Raw genomic sequence first — 16,540 nt, 5'->3', positions numbered from 1 at the left:
GAACTCAATCTTTACAACTCGAACCAGTTGCCTCGTCCCATTACATTACCCTTCTTCACCTTAATTTCATGAACAAACAGTGGAAGTCGCATTCCGTCGCGGAAACTGTGGGCCCCCACGTCGGCACAGACATATGACAACTACTTAACACAAAATATCACTTGCCCCCTATTTTGTGGCTCAAACCCCCTCCACGTGTCCCTCCCTCACTCGTCCGCATCCAGATTTCCACTCTTGTAAAATTAGATAAAGATGCGCGACCTCTCCTGATTGCCCTTCAAACCACGACTTCAGCCTCGTCACCAAAACTATTGGTTAGAAGCCAAACGAATTAGTATTCCTTTTTTTTCTTTGACTCAATATGGGGATGACACACGACGGCGGCGGCGGCCTCCCCCGCCCGAAGCTCTTCCCCGCGGCAGCGAAGCCCTGCGGCTACTGCAAGTCGGCCGCAGCGCTTCTCTTCTGCCGCGTGGAGTCCGCTTTCATGTGCATCCCCTGCGACTCCAAGGTGCACAATGCCGCAAATATGAAGCACGAGCGCGTGTGGATGTGCGAGGTGTGCGAGCAGGCGCCCGCGGTCGTCACGTGCAAGGCCGACGCGGCCGCCCTCTGCGTCACGTGCGACCGCGACATCCACTCCGCCAACCCCCTCGCCAGCCGCCACGACCGCGTCCCCGTCGTGCCCTTCTACGACACGGCCGAGTCCGCCGCCATAAAGTCCGCCGCCGCAGCCGACGCCGACGCGAGCTTATTCGCCGACGGCGGCTACTCATGGATCCCAACGAGCCCCATCGCCGCCCCTAAAGACGCGCCGCCTGATTTGAAAGCCATGGAATTGTTCTTCCAGGATTCCGACCAGTTCATCGACTTCGACAGCTACCAGATTTCCTCGCAGCCTTACAGCGACAGCGTCGTCCCGGTCCAAACCCCGGTCAAACCGCCCCTACCGGAAAACCGGTTCGAGATCGATTTCACTAGGTCCAATATCAACTCCTACAACAACAACACCATCTTCACAACTCCATCCCTCAGCCACAGTGTAATTACTCTCTCTTTGTTAATTGAGTCGTTTTTCTATTTTAGGAAATTTAAAAGTAATCGACTCATTTCTATTTTCTTCAAAAAGTAACATTCCTTCTTATATTATTAAAATGCATCAATTAACAAGAAACGGAAACCAATACTAATTAAATTCACTAATGCTATTATTAATTACTTCATCTAACAAATATACTTATGATGATCAGGTCTCATCCTCGTCAATGGACGTGGGAGTGGTGCCGGACGGGAGCTCTCTATCAGAAATATCGTACCCTTTCGGTCGAAACATTAGTGTTTCGACCCCTGATCTGACTGGGAACCAGAGTTCCCAGATGGACCGGGAAGCAAGGGTGTTAAGGTACAAGGAGAAGAGAAAGAACCGAAAGTTCGAGAAGACAATTCGCTACGCTTCTAGAAAGGCGTACGCAGAGACCAGGCCGAGGATCAAAGGCCGGTTCGCAAAGAGAACCGACTCGGAATCCGATATCGACCGAATATTTGGCGCCGGCGCAGCTAATTTCATCGCCGATGCGAGATTCGGCATAGTCCCCTCGTTCTGACGGGAAAGATTGAATTATATATACTATACTATAACTACTGCTGTATCTCTTCTAATTTTCGGCATAATTAGATTTCTTTGTGAAAGGGCGATACTATTAGTAAACTCTACTTGCTTTTAATCTTATTTCAACTTTCTATAAAATTTTAAGCAAATCGGAATTGTATGATTGTAAATCCGAAAAGCTCTACTACTTTTTGTCGAAGGGCTTTCCGGTAAGTTACTATGTCAATTTCTCTTTCTTTTACTATATTCTTTATTTTTTTGTTGGACTGATAATGGAAGTAAGAATATTGAATTTTGCTTAACAAAATTTTTATGAATTAAAATTCCATCCCTAGCCTTTAACGTATCAATGCTGCCTAGTCCTAATAACTCTATTTCGGCGTATGTATTTGGCAAGCTTCCATCAGAAATACTAGTAATAATAATAAATCATGTAGCCTTTCTTTATTTAATTTCAAGAATTGAATATTTTTAGAGCAGATTATCGCAACAATCACGAGTTTAGTCCATTTTTGGTTATCCAATAACTTTCTAATACAGCTGATTATGTCAATTTTTTTTTAAAAATCAATTGTATCATAGTTAAATATCCAAACACCCTACATGCCTTCATATCTTAATCTTTAGGGTCAGTTTGAGAAGCTAGTAATGCCTAGATATAGATATATATCTTTACATTTCTAAATGTTTGGTATCATAGTTACATTCCCTTACAAGCCTGTGTTTTTCTCTATAGTCCATCTCGGCCCGGCAGATTTAGCGTCAAAACGAGCCGATATGTATCTAACAAAATTAGTCGGGTAGCAATTTTGCCTCCATTCATGTACTCAAAATTAAAACTTTATCTCTTTCATGCCCTTCGACGTCAATCTCACAATATATCTTTCAGTTTGATATTTTCTACCAGTATGGCCAAAGATAGGCTTATAATACAAGAAAAATTGCTAAGAATATACCTTTAATTACATAAAATAATAGACACATAAGACATTAGATTTCTTGGTCTTGGTATAGTTGAAAAATTGTCAAAACTAGAATATCATCAATTATTTTTACTATATCAAAGCTATAATATAGTGGAGTAATCTATTATTTTCTGAAGTGTTGAAATTGACTGAAATCGACAAAATTATTTACTAAATATTGATAGTCATGGTAAGTATGGTCCCAACCATAAATATGGATGAGTACAAATATTATTGATTGGCATGTAGGAAAGTGGATCTAAAACTGGATGCTGGTTGGCTGAGGGGTCATGTTCAATGCTAAAAATGATATTATAATTAGGAATGATATTATTCGTGGTGACAGATTTTGGGTTAATTTAGAATAGCTGTGCAGCAAGCAATTACATATCTCATCGCAGCTGTATATGAAATCAGTTTGGCCGATCTACTGTTAGCTTTTTTGAGCTACAAAACGAGAATTCAGATTTTTATAAGATAGTTGTCCGCCTAAATATGTCAGCAAATGAGTTTGTGGTTTCTAATGTTACGTGCGCATAATACAACTTAATGGTAGCCATTAATGTTATACTATAATTCTCTAGTATTTGTTCCATCCGTTAATTCGAAGCCAACTAGATAAGTGAGTTAGTATTTTATTTGGATGTCACAAGTTGATTGAGTCATTTTTTAATTTAAAGACCGAATTAGAGATCAAATCTTAGTTATTCATTTTTATAATCTAGTGGAGTACTTCATTTTTAGATCGTTTTATTTTATTTTATACAAACTTTATTATTTGATTGTTTTACTAAAGACTGAACTAAAATGAACTTAAAATCAGCTATGTGTAGTACTATTTTTAGTTCGACAATTCGGCACTAAGAATTAGTTTTGTCTATATCACAATCCAACTCTTACTTTATTACTCCTATTACACATATATCTTTATAATTTATTTTATCTTTTACTTTAATCTATTTTTTACCTGACTCACTAAACTACACTTCCTTAAAACTTGTACAACACATTTATTTAAAATCCGTATCGAGTCAAACTATAAATCATGGACGGAGGGAATATCCCTTTCAGAGTAAGTACCGTTAAATACTATTTTCTTTGAACTCTACGAATTATCTGAGAATTTTATGCTTATAAGACAGAAATGATTATATATTTTTATTTTAAGATGCGTTTTATGTTAACCAAACAACATTTATAGGTTTTTCTAAATATTTATGTTAACAACTTTTTTTCACCGCCGATATCGTTTATTAGCCATAATGAAAACCCACTTCGTTTACAAGTTACATGTTGGAAGGTATCGTATATACTTATGAATTGGTGAAATGCGTGGTATTCATTAGATATGAATTTATAGTAGCATAACATGATAGACCGACCCAAAGACTATAAGCGGAAAGTTATTTTGAATTTTATACCATGAACCGTTATCTTTATATTTAAATTTTGTGACCCTTAGGCCTTAGTCAATAATAGTACTAGTCTATGGATCCTTCCCCCGATTTAAAAGGAACACAGAGTATAATTGTTTGAGAAGTACTGGGAATTTTTATTCACATTCTCAAACACAATGAATTTAATTCATGTTTTAACATATCATTAGTTCATGAGTTATTTTATTAAATATGACCAATATATTACTGAGCATATATAAAAAGTCATTTGAAAAACTATATTTACATAGCTTATAGCAAAATAATAGTACTCTCTTTGTTCATAAAAAATAGCCTAATATATTCATTTTGTAAGCATCTACCAAAATTAATCTCATATACTAAAAATTAAAAAAAAACACTCTCAATTTATTTATTTTTCTTTATCTTACTTTATTCATATTTTCACTTTCTTACTAATACTTTGTTCAGTTTATTTCTTTTGTTCTTTATTTTATCAATTTTGAATTAAAACATGTGTCGTTTGCTGCTAAGGTTATTTTTTGATAGATAGATTGAAAATATACCCAAATAATAATAATACACAAGAAAAATATTCTCACATAAAAAACAATTACTACTTTGTAGTTTATGATTCAATAGAGGCGTTATGGTTGGAGAAATTAAAAGGGAAAAGGAAAATCGAGAGGCAAGAAGGAACAAACAAATACATTAAGTGAAGGGGCCTCCATGATCCATCCACTACAAAAATGGTCCCGAGCCACATGAAGTTCACGTGCGGAGTGGCCCAACATGCTATCTTCATCTTCTTTCCATAGGGGGCCCACTTAACATCTTATTGTCTCCATCTCATTCTCTGTTATTACAGTCCAAGTCCAACAAACACGCTAGATTCTTTGCTACAAATAGTGCTACAGATTTTCTTTCTAATTTTAAACAAATTAAATAAGCCTTTCATGCATGGTTGAATAATCTTATTAACACATTTTTTTTTAAGTTAGGGTAGGTTGCGACCTGTACAAATGTTGTTACTATTTGTATAAAGCAATCAAAGATATAATCTTATCATATAGCGTGTATTTTAGTCCCCAAATGTCAATTCACTCTTAAAGATTGTAGATTGCCCCTAATAGTGATTAAATTTAGAAGGCTGGAGTTATAAGATTTTAACTTGATAAAATCCAATTTGATTAACTCGTGTCCTATCTCCTATAGGTCATGTTTGGTTGACGGAAAAGTAAAGTTGGCAAGGAAAATGATTCTTGGAAAAATGAATCCCAGGAATATGATTCCTAGTAACTTTACTTTCTTGTATTTGGAAAATATCAAGATTTTAAATATATATTTAATTTAAACACCAAACTAAAAATATACTTATTATTTTTTATTTATAAAAAAGAATAATAATATAAAATTCTTAATAAACTATTAATGACAAATAATAATAATTATATTATTATATTTACTATTACAATGGATAGTTTAAATATGGATTATCTATTATAATATAAAATAATACATATAATTATAGTTTGAAATATTATACTCATTTATTATAATAATAATAATAATTAGTATTATAATTATAATATTTAAGGATGTATAAGTGAATAAATTTAATAAATGAAAATTACACGATAACTTTATTGATTAATTATTAATTTATAAAAATAATAATTATTATTTATCATACGATTTATATTATATAATTATATTTTAATTATTTGATAAATTATTAATTATTATTATGAATTATTATAAAATAAGTTATAATTTATGATAATTTTAATCATAGTTATTTAATTTCTAAAATTAAGTAGTATGATTTATATTTTTAAATTATTTTTACAACATTCTAAATAATAATAAAAATAAAAAAACAAAAAAAACTATACTATATTGCATTATATATGTAAGAATCCTAAAATTGGGAAAAAGAATAACTAAGAAAAGCTAGGATTTAGAATCCTGGAAAATTGTACTAACTTTCCTTCGTTCTCGGATTCTGATTACTTTCCCAGTTTGATTAAAAACTGAAACAAACACAGAAATTTAAAATTTAAGGAATCAGATTACTTTTCAAGACAGAATTCTGGCAACCAAACATGGCCATATTGTATCACTAAATCATCAAAAAATCTGACGCACTATTCCTGAATAATAAATAAATAAAATTCAGATTATGATGTAAGAACTAAATAACTAAAAGAACATATAGAGTTATATACTCTTAAATTCTAGAATACTAATGTTTAACTATTTATAGACAAGTAAACAAAAACGATGTTAATAATGCACAACATAAATAAACAAGTAGAGTGTATAAAACTAGTCGGATGAATCTATAAGTCTTTTTCTACTTGCCTTGAACTTTCTTAGATCTTTTGATGAATGATTGATTATGAGATATTGAATTATTGACGCCATCATCAAATTAGATAATCATTGACATTAGAAAATAAGATAGCTTCGAACCATAGTCTGAATCAGAAGAGTTGATCCATCTCAGCGGACTGCCGACTTACCTTGATGTGGAACTCGACAGACCGTTAGACGGTAAAATATCAGTGGACCATTGACTAGGGGACCGTTGTCTCGGACTCTATTAAAATCAGCGGACCATTGACTAGCGTCCATCCATCAATTTGACTTTAATAATCGTATCTTCTGATCTTGCCTCTGTTTAACTATGTCTTATGAAAACTTAACAAACACGTTACATAACATTATTAGGAATATAGACCAAAACATACGTAATTCACATGATATGCAGTTAAAATTGGCTAAGTCTAACCTCTTAAAATATGTAAATTCTGTGTTTACCATAGTGAACGGTTATAGTGTCAATATGAAGTTATTCCCATCTTGGATAATGACATTGGAGTTTAATAAAGTACTGAAGAGGATCGCGAAGAAATTAGTACGTGGGTATTTTGTACCTGATTAATCATGACATTTTAGGTAGCGATAACTGACATACGAGAAGGGATAATACGAGAAAGGACAATACGAGAAAGGACAATAATTGCTCAGAACATCTCTTGGGAAAAATAATCTTTGACATGTCTTAGTGTGTCGAAGATTATTTTTCCCAAGAGATGTTCTGAGCAATTATTGTACGCAAACTCATGTAGTTAAAATATATCCCAATACAATAAATAATTGTTTCTGAGGTCTAACACTTTTTGGAGTAAGAAAAATTAAGCCAAGCTAGCAGCAAGTTTGATTAATTAATTGGACATAAGATATCTAAAAACATGAAATGAATGATATTGACAAGGAGCCCTAATTTTGTAATATGGATTTAGAGCATCCGCAATGGTCGGCTAGCGACCGGCTAGCCGAACCATTGGAGGCGGCAAGCGGCTAACCGGCGAGCCGATCGGCGTGGGTTGGCCGATTGGTGGGCGCTGGCTGATGCGCTAGCCGCCATTGTGGCGGCCCGATCGGCCAGCGCCGATTTTTGTATTTTTTATTTTCAAACCTATATAAACGCGATTTTCGTTTCATTTTCATTTGCACCACTTGTTTTAACGAGTTTTCTCTCTCTCTAACTTTCTGTACAAGAGCATCATCGCGCGATGAGTAACGCGGGTGGTAGCGGTGGTGGTAGTGGTGGTAGTGGTGGGGATGCTGAGGAGTACGAATGGAGGATGAACGAGGCTATGAATGCCTACATGAACCGCGAGATGGAGCGGTACATGCGTAGGGTGGAACAGCAGGCGATACCTCGCCCTCCACGAGTTGTCCACCGCCGAGCAGTGATTGATCGGGATCACATAGCTGCACATCAGCGGCTGTACGACGACTACTTTTCAGAGAACCCGCGGTTTCCCGCCAACATGTTCCGGCGGCGTTTTAGAATGCGCAGGGAGTTGTTTATGCGCATCGTTGGGGCATTAGAGCGTCAATTTCTGTGTTTCCGCTTCAGGCACGATGCGGCTGGCAGACCCGGCCACACCCCTATTCAAAAGTGCACGGCGGCAATCAGACAGTTGGCCTACGGAGGCGCGACAGACATGTGGGATGAGTACCTCCACATCGGTGAGTCGACAGCCCTGAAATGTCTGAAGGATTTCTGTGGGGGCGTGATAAGCGTTTTCGGTGAGCAGTACCTTCGAAGCCCTACTCCCGAAGATTGTCAGAATTTGATGCAGATGCACGGGGAGAAGCATGGGTTCCCCGGGATGTTAGGCAACATAGATTGTATGCATTGGGAGTGGAAGAACTGTCCGACTGCCTGGAAGGGGGCCTACACGACCGGCTACAAGTCAAAGAATCTCACGATAATCCTCGAGGCCGTAGCTGATTACCGGCTGTGGATCTGGCATGCGTATTTTGGGGTAGTCGGGTCGAACAACGACCTCAACGTCCTGAACTCGTCTCCCCCCTTCAACGAGAAGTGCCAGGGCGTCGGTCCAGCCGTCTCATTTGTGGCCAACGGCAACCGGCATGATATGTGCTACTACTTGGCGGATGGGATATACCCTCGGTGGCCGGTCTTTGTGAAGACGATCAGACAAACAAGTGATGAAAAGAAGGCCTACTTTGCGGAACGACAGGAGTCGGCGCGCAAGAACGTGGAGCGCGCATTTGGTGTGCTCCAGTCTCGATGGGCGGCAATTAAGGGTCCAACGCGTTTGTGGGATGTCGGATGCGTTTCCCAGATAATGTACGCCTGCATTATCCTGCACAACATGATCGTCGAAGACGAAGGCGTACAACTGACTAGTTGGGTCAATGACGATGAAGCCGGTCCAAGCCACGGAACGGCCACCCCTAGTGTACGACAGGGGGTACCTCTCGATGAAGCCGGCCGCCTCAAGGAATTTGCCAACATGCGCCAAGTGGATGCTCATATTCAACTCCAAAAGGATATAATTGAAGAGTTGTGGGCACGGAGGATTGCACGGCGATAGTTTTTTTTTCTTTATTATGTACCTTTTTAAATGTAATTTTTTTTATCTATGTACCTTTTTTAAATGCAATTAATGAATTTTTCCGTATATGTCTCGTAAATTTAATTCCGTAATTTAATCGTAATTTTAATTCCGTAAATATAGTATATTTTGAATTATTTTTATTGCGGCTGGCCTATGGCTGGCCTAAATCTGATGTGGCAGGTGGATTTTTTAGTGTTGCTGACGTGGCAGGGGAGAGAATGGTTAGCCTATTGCTGGCCTATGTACCATTGCGGATGCTCTTAGAAGACAAGTCAATATTGATCACGGTAGTGTTGGAGTTTATTTACTAAAAGTTGTTTCTAGTGTACATGTGCTAGTATAGTTGCTCAAACGCATGTATACGAAAAATTACCCTAATTTGAGATTAATAGCATTAATATGCGGTTTATTTAATTATATTTCATGCATTAAATAAACAAGTTAAAGACTTCTGCATTGTAGGTTGGTAGTGGAACAGGTCTCCGCACTAGGTGACCTGGCTAGTTCCTTGCAAAAGAAAATATTAGTATTGGTATAAGACTTCTAATGGCAGACGGATGAAGTATATATGTAAATTTTAATAAAAAAATATTAACATAAAAGTTAAATGCAATGTCAAATTAAATGCCTTTAATGCTATGGTATGTGGAATAATTGATGAGTGAATTAATTGCATGATTTCTTTGTGACCTAATTGCGTTTTGGAGTTGAGATTTATTTGAATAGTCAAATATATGACGTGGCTGTTGAAAAGTCAAAGATGTGGAAAATATGATGTGACCGTTGAAAGGTCAATGTGTTGAGAAAAAGAGGTGGAAGTGAAAATTGTTGATTTTGCGAAATGATTGTGAATATTTGATGTGGGGTGGAATATGTTGTAGTGAATTATTTTCCCAAGGGATGAGTGAGATTAAATAGGATTTTCATAAATATCCTACACTTTTATTTGGAATTTTCGACCCCTATAATTATTGGAGAAGGAATCCTATTTTTCTTGGATTTAATTATTGCTTGGGATAATTATCCGAATTAAATCCAAAGTCCAATTATTCTTTAATTCCACCATGGAATTTTCGAAACCCACCCTACAACATAGAGATTTTCAAAAATCTCATATTTTAGGGAAGAAGGAATTATTTATATATTATTTGATCCCTTATTTATTCTCTTCCATGAATAAATATAAATAATCTAGCATATCTTACCATATCTAAGAAGATCTTGACATATCCTATTAAAATTAGGATTTGAATTTAAATTCCTTGTGGGAGAGGAATAAAAACCGCCACTTCCTATTTTATTTGGGAGGATTTATTATTTTTATTCTGCTCGTGATATTTTATTCTACTCCGTAAAATATCCAAATAAAATCATAGGCTAATTAAATAGCCTAGAATTCGAATTCCCCCTTATTTCTCCCCTAATTCACGCCAACTTCTACTATCAAATCTCCCCAAATCTTCTTAAATCTTTAATTTATTTAATTAAAGATATTATATCTTGCACCCTAGAAATCATAATTCACGCCCCCTCTCTCTTGAAAAACACGTTCCCCACTTCTTCCACTTCTTCTTCAACTTGTTTTCTATTTTATTCAAGATCTCTTCATTCTTTACCAAGAATTGAAGTTGAAATTCAAGAATTGTTGAAGAATCAAGGCTATTACTTTGTTCTACCGTTCGTTCTATCAAGAAAAGGTACTTTTATATTAATCTTTTCTCATCTAACCGATTAATCGGTGTTCTTGAACCCTCATGCATATAGATCGAGTGAAAAAGGGAAACCAATTGATGAATGAGATGCATATGTGTGTGTGAGTGGATCGTGTGTATGTGTGTGTGTCTCGAGGTGCGTGCGTGTGATGTGTGTTGTGAAACACTCATGCGTGACACGTTTTGATGATAGATCTGGAGTTGTTGTGCGAATAAAAGTGATATGATAATTTGATATTGATTTTGAACGGTGATATTAAAACAAATTAATGGGAAAGGGAAACGTGGGAACATGCATGATTTTTGAATCCATGTTCGAAACTGATTTGTGATACACATAAATTTAAAGGTGATAATTCGCGCTCCCAGCGTGATAGCAAGGAGAAGAGTATATTTGCGAGCTAAGCCGCCGAGGTGGGCTTTTCTTTTAAAATAAGGACATCATCCTAAATATTTATTGATGAGAATGAGATATGTGTTATCATGCCTTGATTTGTTTTGTCGTGCCTATCCCTTGTGGCTATGCCACTATTGATTTAATCGAATTCGGATCCTCGTAGAGCCACAAACTCTACTTGGATTAGTGTACACCAATGTTAGACCGAGTGCTGGCGTACGGGTCGGCCGGTCTAGTGACCTGGATTGCGGCCGCATTCCTTGTCATGTAGAATGAGGATATGGTAAACGCCGATGTGAAAAATAGTTGCGCGACCGTGATTTTGGATAAATGATATATATTGTGGTGCCTCGGGCCTTTCTAAAGATAAAACCCCGATGGGCACTTGGAAATGGCATGTGATAACTATATTTGTGATAAAACTGTTTTCGGCATGAGTCCACTGAGTATGTTTATAGTACTCAGCCCTGCATGTGTTTTCCCTATGTGCAGGTTGAGTGGCGACGAGCGGTTGACGGTGTCGAGCAAAGGAGAAAATAATAATATGATCAGTTTGAAACTTTGAGTGTAGTTGTGTCTTCATACATAGCTTCACCCTTCTCTTGGTTGCTTCCGCTGAAACATGAAACTTATGATTGTTTGGTTGAGTTTGAACTATTTTATTTCGTTGGATTATTGAGACATGCTACAGTCGGGGTTATTTTGAAACCTTGTCATTGTGGGAATGCTAATTGTGATAGCCCTTTTTCATTGAATCTCGTTGCTAAGGAATTATTCTTCTTTTACTTAATTGTTCATTAAATATTTTGGTCAAATCCCTTTTTAATGAAACCCTAGCCTATGATCTCTGCTGCATTTAAGTCTGCCTAGTTAACGATCGACGTATTTATTATACCCTAGAAGGGCGGGTCGTTACATAAATAAAGTTAGATAATAATTCGTCCCCAAAAAATAGACTAGTTTTACCATTTTTGTCATCCCCCAATATTAGACAAAGTCTAAATATGGAAAGTGTTTCAACAAATAATAATCCTACACATTTGTCAATTTTTTGGAGACGGAGAAAGTATCGTAAATTTTTATAAAAAAATATATTCACATAAAAGTTAAAGCCAATGTCAAATTCAAATTTTGGCTAGTTTTTTACTTATCAAACAACAAATTTAAAATTAGAATAAACTTTTATACTCCCTCCGTCTCATAATAGATGGCCAATTGGGGATTGACACAGATTTTAGGTGATATTATTTTGTGTGTTAGGTGGAGTGAGGAAATGGTATATTTATATTAATGTGAGAAGGAGTTTTCTTTAAAAAAAGAAATGTGACATTTTTTGCGGGATAAACTAAAAAAAAAAAGTGTGATATTTATTATTGAACGAAAGGAGTATCATATACGAAACTTTACTAAACTAAGAATGTAGAACTCTTGTAACATCAAATTTATCCAACACAAAATAGGCAAAGAAACCCTACTAATAATTGTTTGGTAATTGATTTATTGCTGCAAGCATGAAGAATGAAGATATTGACGATGATTGATGTAATTGGATCTAGAGTCAATGGGCTTTAGTTTTGGACTCAATTAGACCAAACTAGAGTTCAGTACAAAATGAGTGGATTACCTGATAGACGTAAACCAAGACCAATCAAACAAGTATGATTGAGGCCTAGACTAAAATCGCCTTCCTCATCTAACTTCAATTTGTAATTTACGCCCAATATATAGATATTGTACAGTGTGCTACTTTCATTAGTAATTCATAATCCAATGATCTTGTTTACCTCCAAACATATACTCCTCCCCCCAAAACAACAACCCCCCCCTCCCACCCCACACACACCCATTAAAAAAAAAGTTAACATTTTGCTATTTTAGAAAGTACGCAATTTAAAGTCTCATTTGCTTTCTTTTCATTTAAGATAGATGAACCATATGACTTAACTAAAACATTACACTTGCATTATGTTATAAAATCAATATATAAAAGTGGGACCCTAATACAAGAATATACCCATCGGTCATTGTGTTAGACCCAACGTTGATGGCCGACCCATTGCTGGAGGAGCAGGAGACAGATGTTGAAGAAGGACCGCGCGTGTTCGATTCAATTGAGCAAGATGAAGCTGCGTCTGAAACACTGAGGCCGCTGCGCGCCCACGATTGCAGACAAGAGCACCAGACAGATAATGGCAATTATGTGTCGTATTAGTTCAGTTTATTTAATTAATTAATTACCTCAGTTTGCTAATAATTTTAATTATTGTTGAACCGGATGTTACATTAAACTATCTAGTCAAGCCCAATAAGATTCTTTCTGGATTTTCTTGGTGATTATCTCCCGAGTAAGAGAGTCGAATCATCTAAGGTCCTTAAAATATAAATAGGGGTTGTGTTATTATTTTTCTCTCAAGAAATAACATAATTTACCTACTTTATGTCATCTTTATTTTATTTGCAACCCTAAATTTTTGGATTGATCGACGGGGAGAGTCTATGATGTCCGAGTTCTATCGCTGTTTTTTGTTCGTTGCTGCCGGTGTACGTTAAGGGAACTATACCCTTAACAGGCCCACAACCCTCATTCCATTAACTCATTTTTCCATTTGTCTTCACAAGGCCTAACAATTTCATATAACTCGTATTGAGTCAAATATTGGACTATAACTGGAAGTAAAAAGTTGTGTGCTCAAAATTAAATTAAGATGTCACTACTATATACGCGTTGAGTTGCGTAGCTGATCAACAGAAATGAGTCACGAACCAAAAACAATCAAATAAAAAGACATTAATTAACAGTGCCTCCACAATCAAATGAGTCTCATCGCCTCTCCCCGTAGCGCCGGAAGGGAGCCTCCATCTTCTGCGCCTCCAACGCCCCGAAAACGCCGTAGACGCTGCTCTCATCCTCATATCCATTCCTCCCATCACCATCATCTTCATCATCCTGATCACGAGCCATCAAATCATCAGAATACTTAACGCTCTTGATCCGCGCAGCCACAGGCGCCGCGGTACTCAGGAGATGCACCACCTCCTTCATCGTCGGCCGCTTCTCCGGCTCACTCTGCACGCACAGCGCCGCCACATTAATCGCCTGAATGAGCTGCCTCTCGTCGAAATTCCCACGTAGCTTCGGGTCCGCAAGATCCTTAAACTGGCCTTTGCTTATGTGCGGCTCGGCCCACTCGGTGATGGTCCGCTTGACGCCGCCCGGAAGCTTCTGGATTGGCTTCCTCCCGGTCACGATCTCCAGTAGAAGGATTCCGAAACTGTACACATCGCAGCTCTCCGACACTTTCCCCCACATGGCGTACTCTGGCGCCAGGTAACCTAGCGTCCCCTTCACCCGCGTCGTCATGTGGCTCACCCCCTCGGGTATCAGTTTCGCGAACCCAAAATCGGCCACCAGCGGGTCGAAGTTCGAATCCAGCAGCACGTTGCTCGCCTTTATGTCTCTGTGGATTATGTGCGGCGTCACTTCATGGTGCAGGTACCTGTTACCGGCAGTCACATTTTTTCATTTTAGTTCGTCTTAATTTTGACCACATATTAGATCTTTTCAATTACTTTTCTATCAGATTTTTTCAAGATATAATAATACTTTGTTAGTCACATTTTTCCATTTTAGTTCGTCCTAATTTTGATAACATATTAAATTTTTTCAATGACTAGTCTATTGAATTGAAACAAATGAGAGAATGGATGGAGAGTAATACAATATGCCCTCGGCCGACCCCATTGCGACTTTCATTCTCTTTTTCCAATCAAGCTGGACTTCACCGGCGAACTGGCCGTGTAAATGTGAGAGCAAGCTAAGATTAGGCATGTAGTCATAGACGATGAGGCGCTGGTCGTTTCCCGCGCAATACCCTCTGAGCCCTAGCAGATTCTTGTGCCTCACTCTTCCCAGCACCTCCACCTCCACCGCAAACTCCATCTCCGCCTTGGAATTCATCGACTTCAACTTCTTCACCGCAATCTACACTTAAAAATGTCACTATCCGTCTCCCCAATAATTTAGTGCAGGTTTGGTAAGGAAGATAAATAACATTTTTGCTTGTAGAATTTCAAATATAAATGAGTCATCTTCCCTAAAATTCAACTTAATTCAAATACCTGAAGGCCATCGGAGGTTCGGCCCCAATAAACACTCCCAAAACCGCCTTCGCCAAGCTTGTAGTCGTCGCTGAAGCCGTTGGTGGCCGTATGCAGCTCCTTGTAGGTGAAAATTCTCCATTGATTGACGTTCTCGCCTCCTCCTCCCAACGTCAAACTACATGAAAAAAAATAAAATATCAATTATTTTGGTTATTAAAATTATGGTAAGTAATTAAGAATGCCTACCCTTCTTCAACTTTATCATTACCGCAGCAACTGACGGATGATCCCATGGCTTGATGAGAGACGCACTTAATTTGATTTTTGGATTGGAGAATCAATCTATGAAGATGTTTTTAAAGAATTTTAGTTGGAAAAAGTGTGTCTTTGTCAATTGTGGCACTGCCGTCCTAGCCGGCTGCCCCTGTGTTAAATTAATTGATTATATTTAATAGTGTTTTAGTTTTGTATCAAACTCACTTCTAATTATTGACATAGTTGTCAATATTTTCTCTTTTTATTTCAAGTTAAGCCAAAACTGTTGGACTGCAATATTATGTTATACTTATACTTATAATTATTGCATATATTTACCAAAGACTAAGGAATCTTAATGATCTTTTGCAGTAACTACATTTATATGTCATTTTCTACGAGTTGGATGATCTTTTGCAGTAATGTATTGTGCAACATGCATGCATTCATGTGCTAATCTTGATGCGCATAATTCCTTCACGATATTGTTTGTATTGGGCAACAAATCGTTAATCAGAGTGGTGGAGGTGCGATTAAGTCCTAATTAAACTATCATAAAAATAAATAACAAAGATAAGATTAAAGATACTATATATGAATTCTTAATTATATTAGTTCACTTTGTGTATAAAATAAAAATATATATTTTTATAAAAAATACAGTACTCCACAACTGGATGGAATTATAAAATACTCAGTCACAAGCCTGTTTGCTATATGTTGTCAACTCCATGGAACTAATAATACACGAATTGAATTGCCATAACTACGACATTTGGCTTCATGTACGATTTTGGACCGTATATATATTTGCTGGAAACCATATAATTGACGAGTAATTTCGGGATAATAAGTCAACATATTAAAAGAGAGACTATATTTTCTATATTTCTTTTGGGGGAGAAGACAACTGAAAGCTGAAATATGAATACGATTATTCATGTAGCTAAAAGAAAGGAAAAGAGCAAGATTTCTCGCATAAGAAGAAAGAAAAAATATAAAGAAAACGGTAAGATAATTTTATAAGACGCGTCTCTCTTGTACGACATCAAAAGAATTAGAAAAAGAAAATTAAAAAAACGAGTTTATAAGTCACCTATTTCCCACATTATATGTCTCAGTTTTACATTTTACTTCATCTTATTATTTATTTCAATTTAT

The 16,540-nt window shown here is 36.9% G+C and overlaps 2 protein-coding genes across 2 annotated transcripts; one reads left to right on the top strand and one right to left on the bottom strand.

Annotated features, from left to right (window-relative positions):
* Positions 1-279: 279 nt before the first annotated feature.
* On the top strand, positions 280-1,850 carry LOC125197043 (zinc finger protein CONSTANS-LIKE 5-like). The gene is made up of 2 exons (XM_048095737.2): positions 280-1,042; positions 1,251-1,850. The coding sequence occupies exons 1-2, from the start codon at positions 362-364 to the stop codon at positions 1,602-1,604; spliced, it is 1,035 nt and encodes a 344-aa protein (XP_047951694.1). The 5' UTR covers positions 280-361; the 3' UTR covers positions 1,605-1,850.
* An 11,846-nt stretch (positions 1,851-13,696) lies between these two features.
* On the bottom strand, positions 13,697-15,502 carry LOC125191884 (PTI1-like tyrosine-protein kinase At3g15890). Its single transcript, XM_048089312.2, has 4 exons — positions 15,371-15,502; positions 15,143-15,299; positions 14,743-15,005; positions 13,697-14,520 (listed from the first exon to the last, which is right to left on the bottom strand). Exons 1-4 carry the CDS (start codon positions 15,415-15,417, stop codon positions 13,845-13,847), a joined length of 1,143 nt encoding a protein of 380 aa, XP_047945269.1. The 5' UTR covers positions 15,418-15,502; the 3' UTR covers positions 13,697-13,844.
* Between the last annotated feature and the right edge of the window lie 1,038 nt (positions 15,503-16,540).

The sequence above is a fragment of the Salvia hispanica genome, chromosome 4 (assembly GCF_029641045.1).
Source record: "Salvia hispanica isolate PSC_SH4W2 chromosome 4, Shi_PSC_v1, whole genome shotgun sequence".
NCBI classification, from domain to species: Eukaryota; Viridiplantae; Streptophyta; class Magnoliopsida; order Lamiales; family Lamiaceae; genus Salvia; species Salvia hispanica.
Note: the sequence above shows the minus strand (reverse complement) of the source record. Positions and strands in the feature narration are given on the sequence as shown.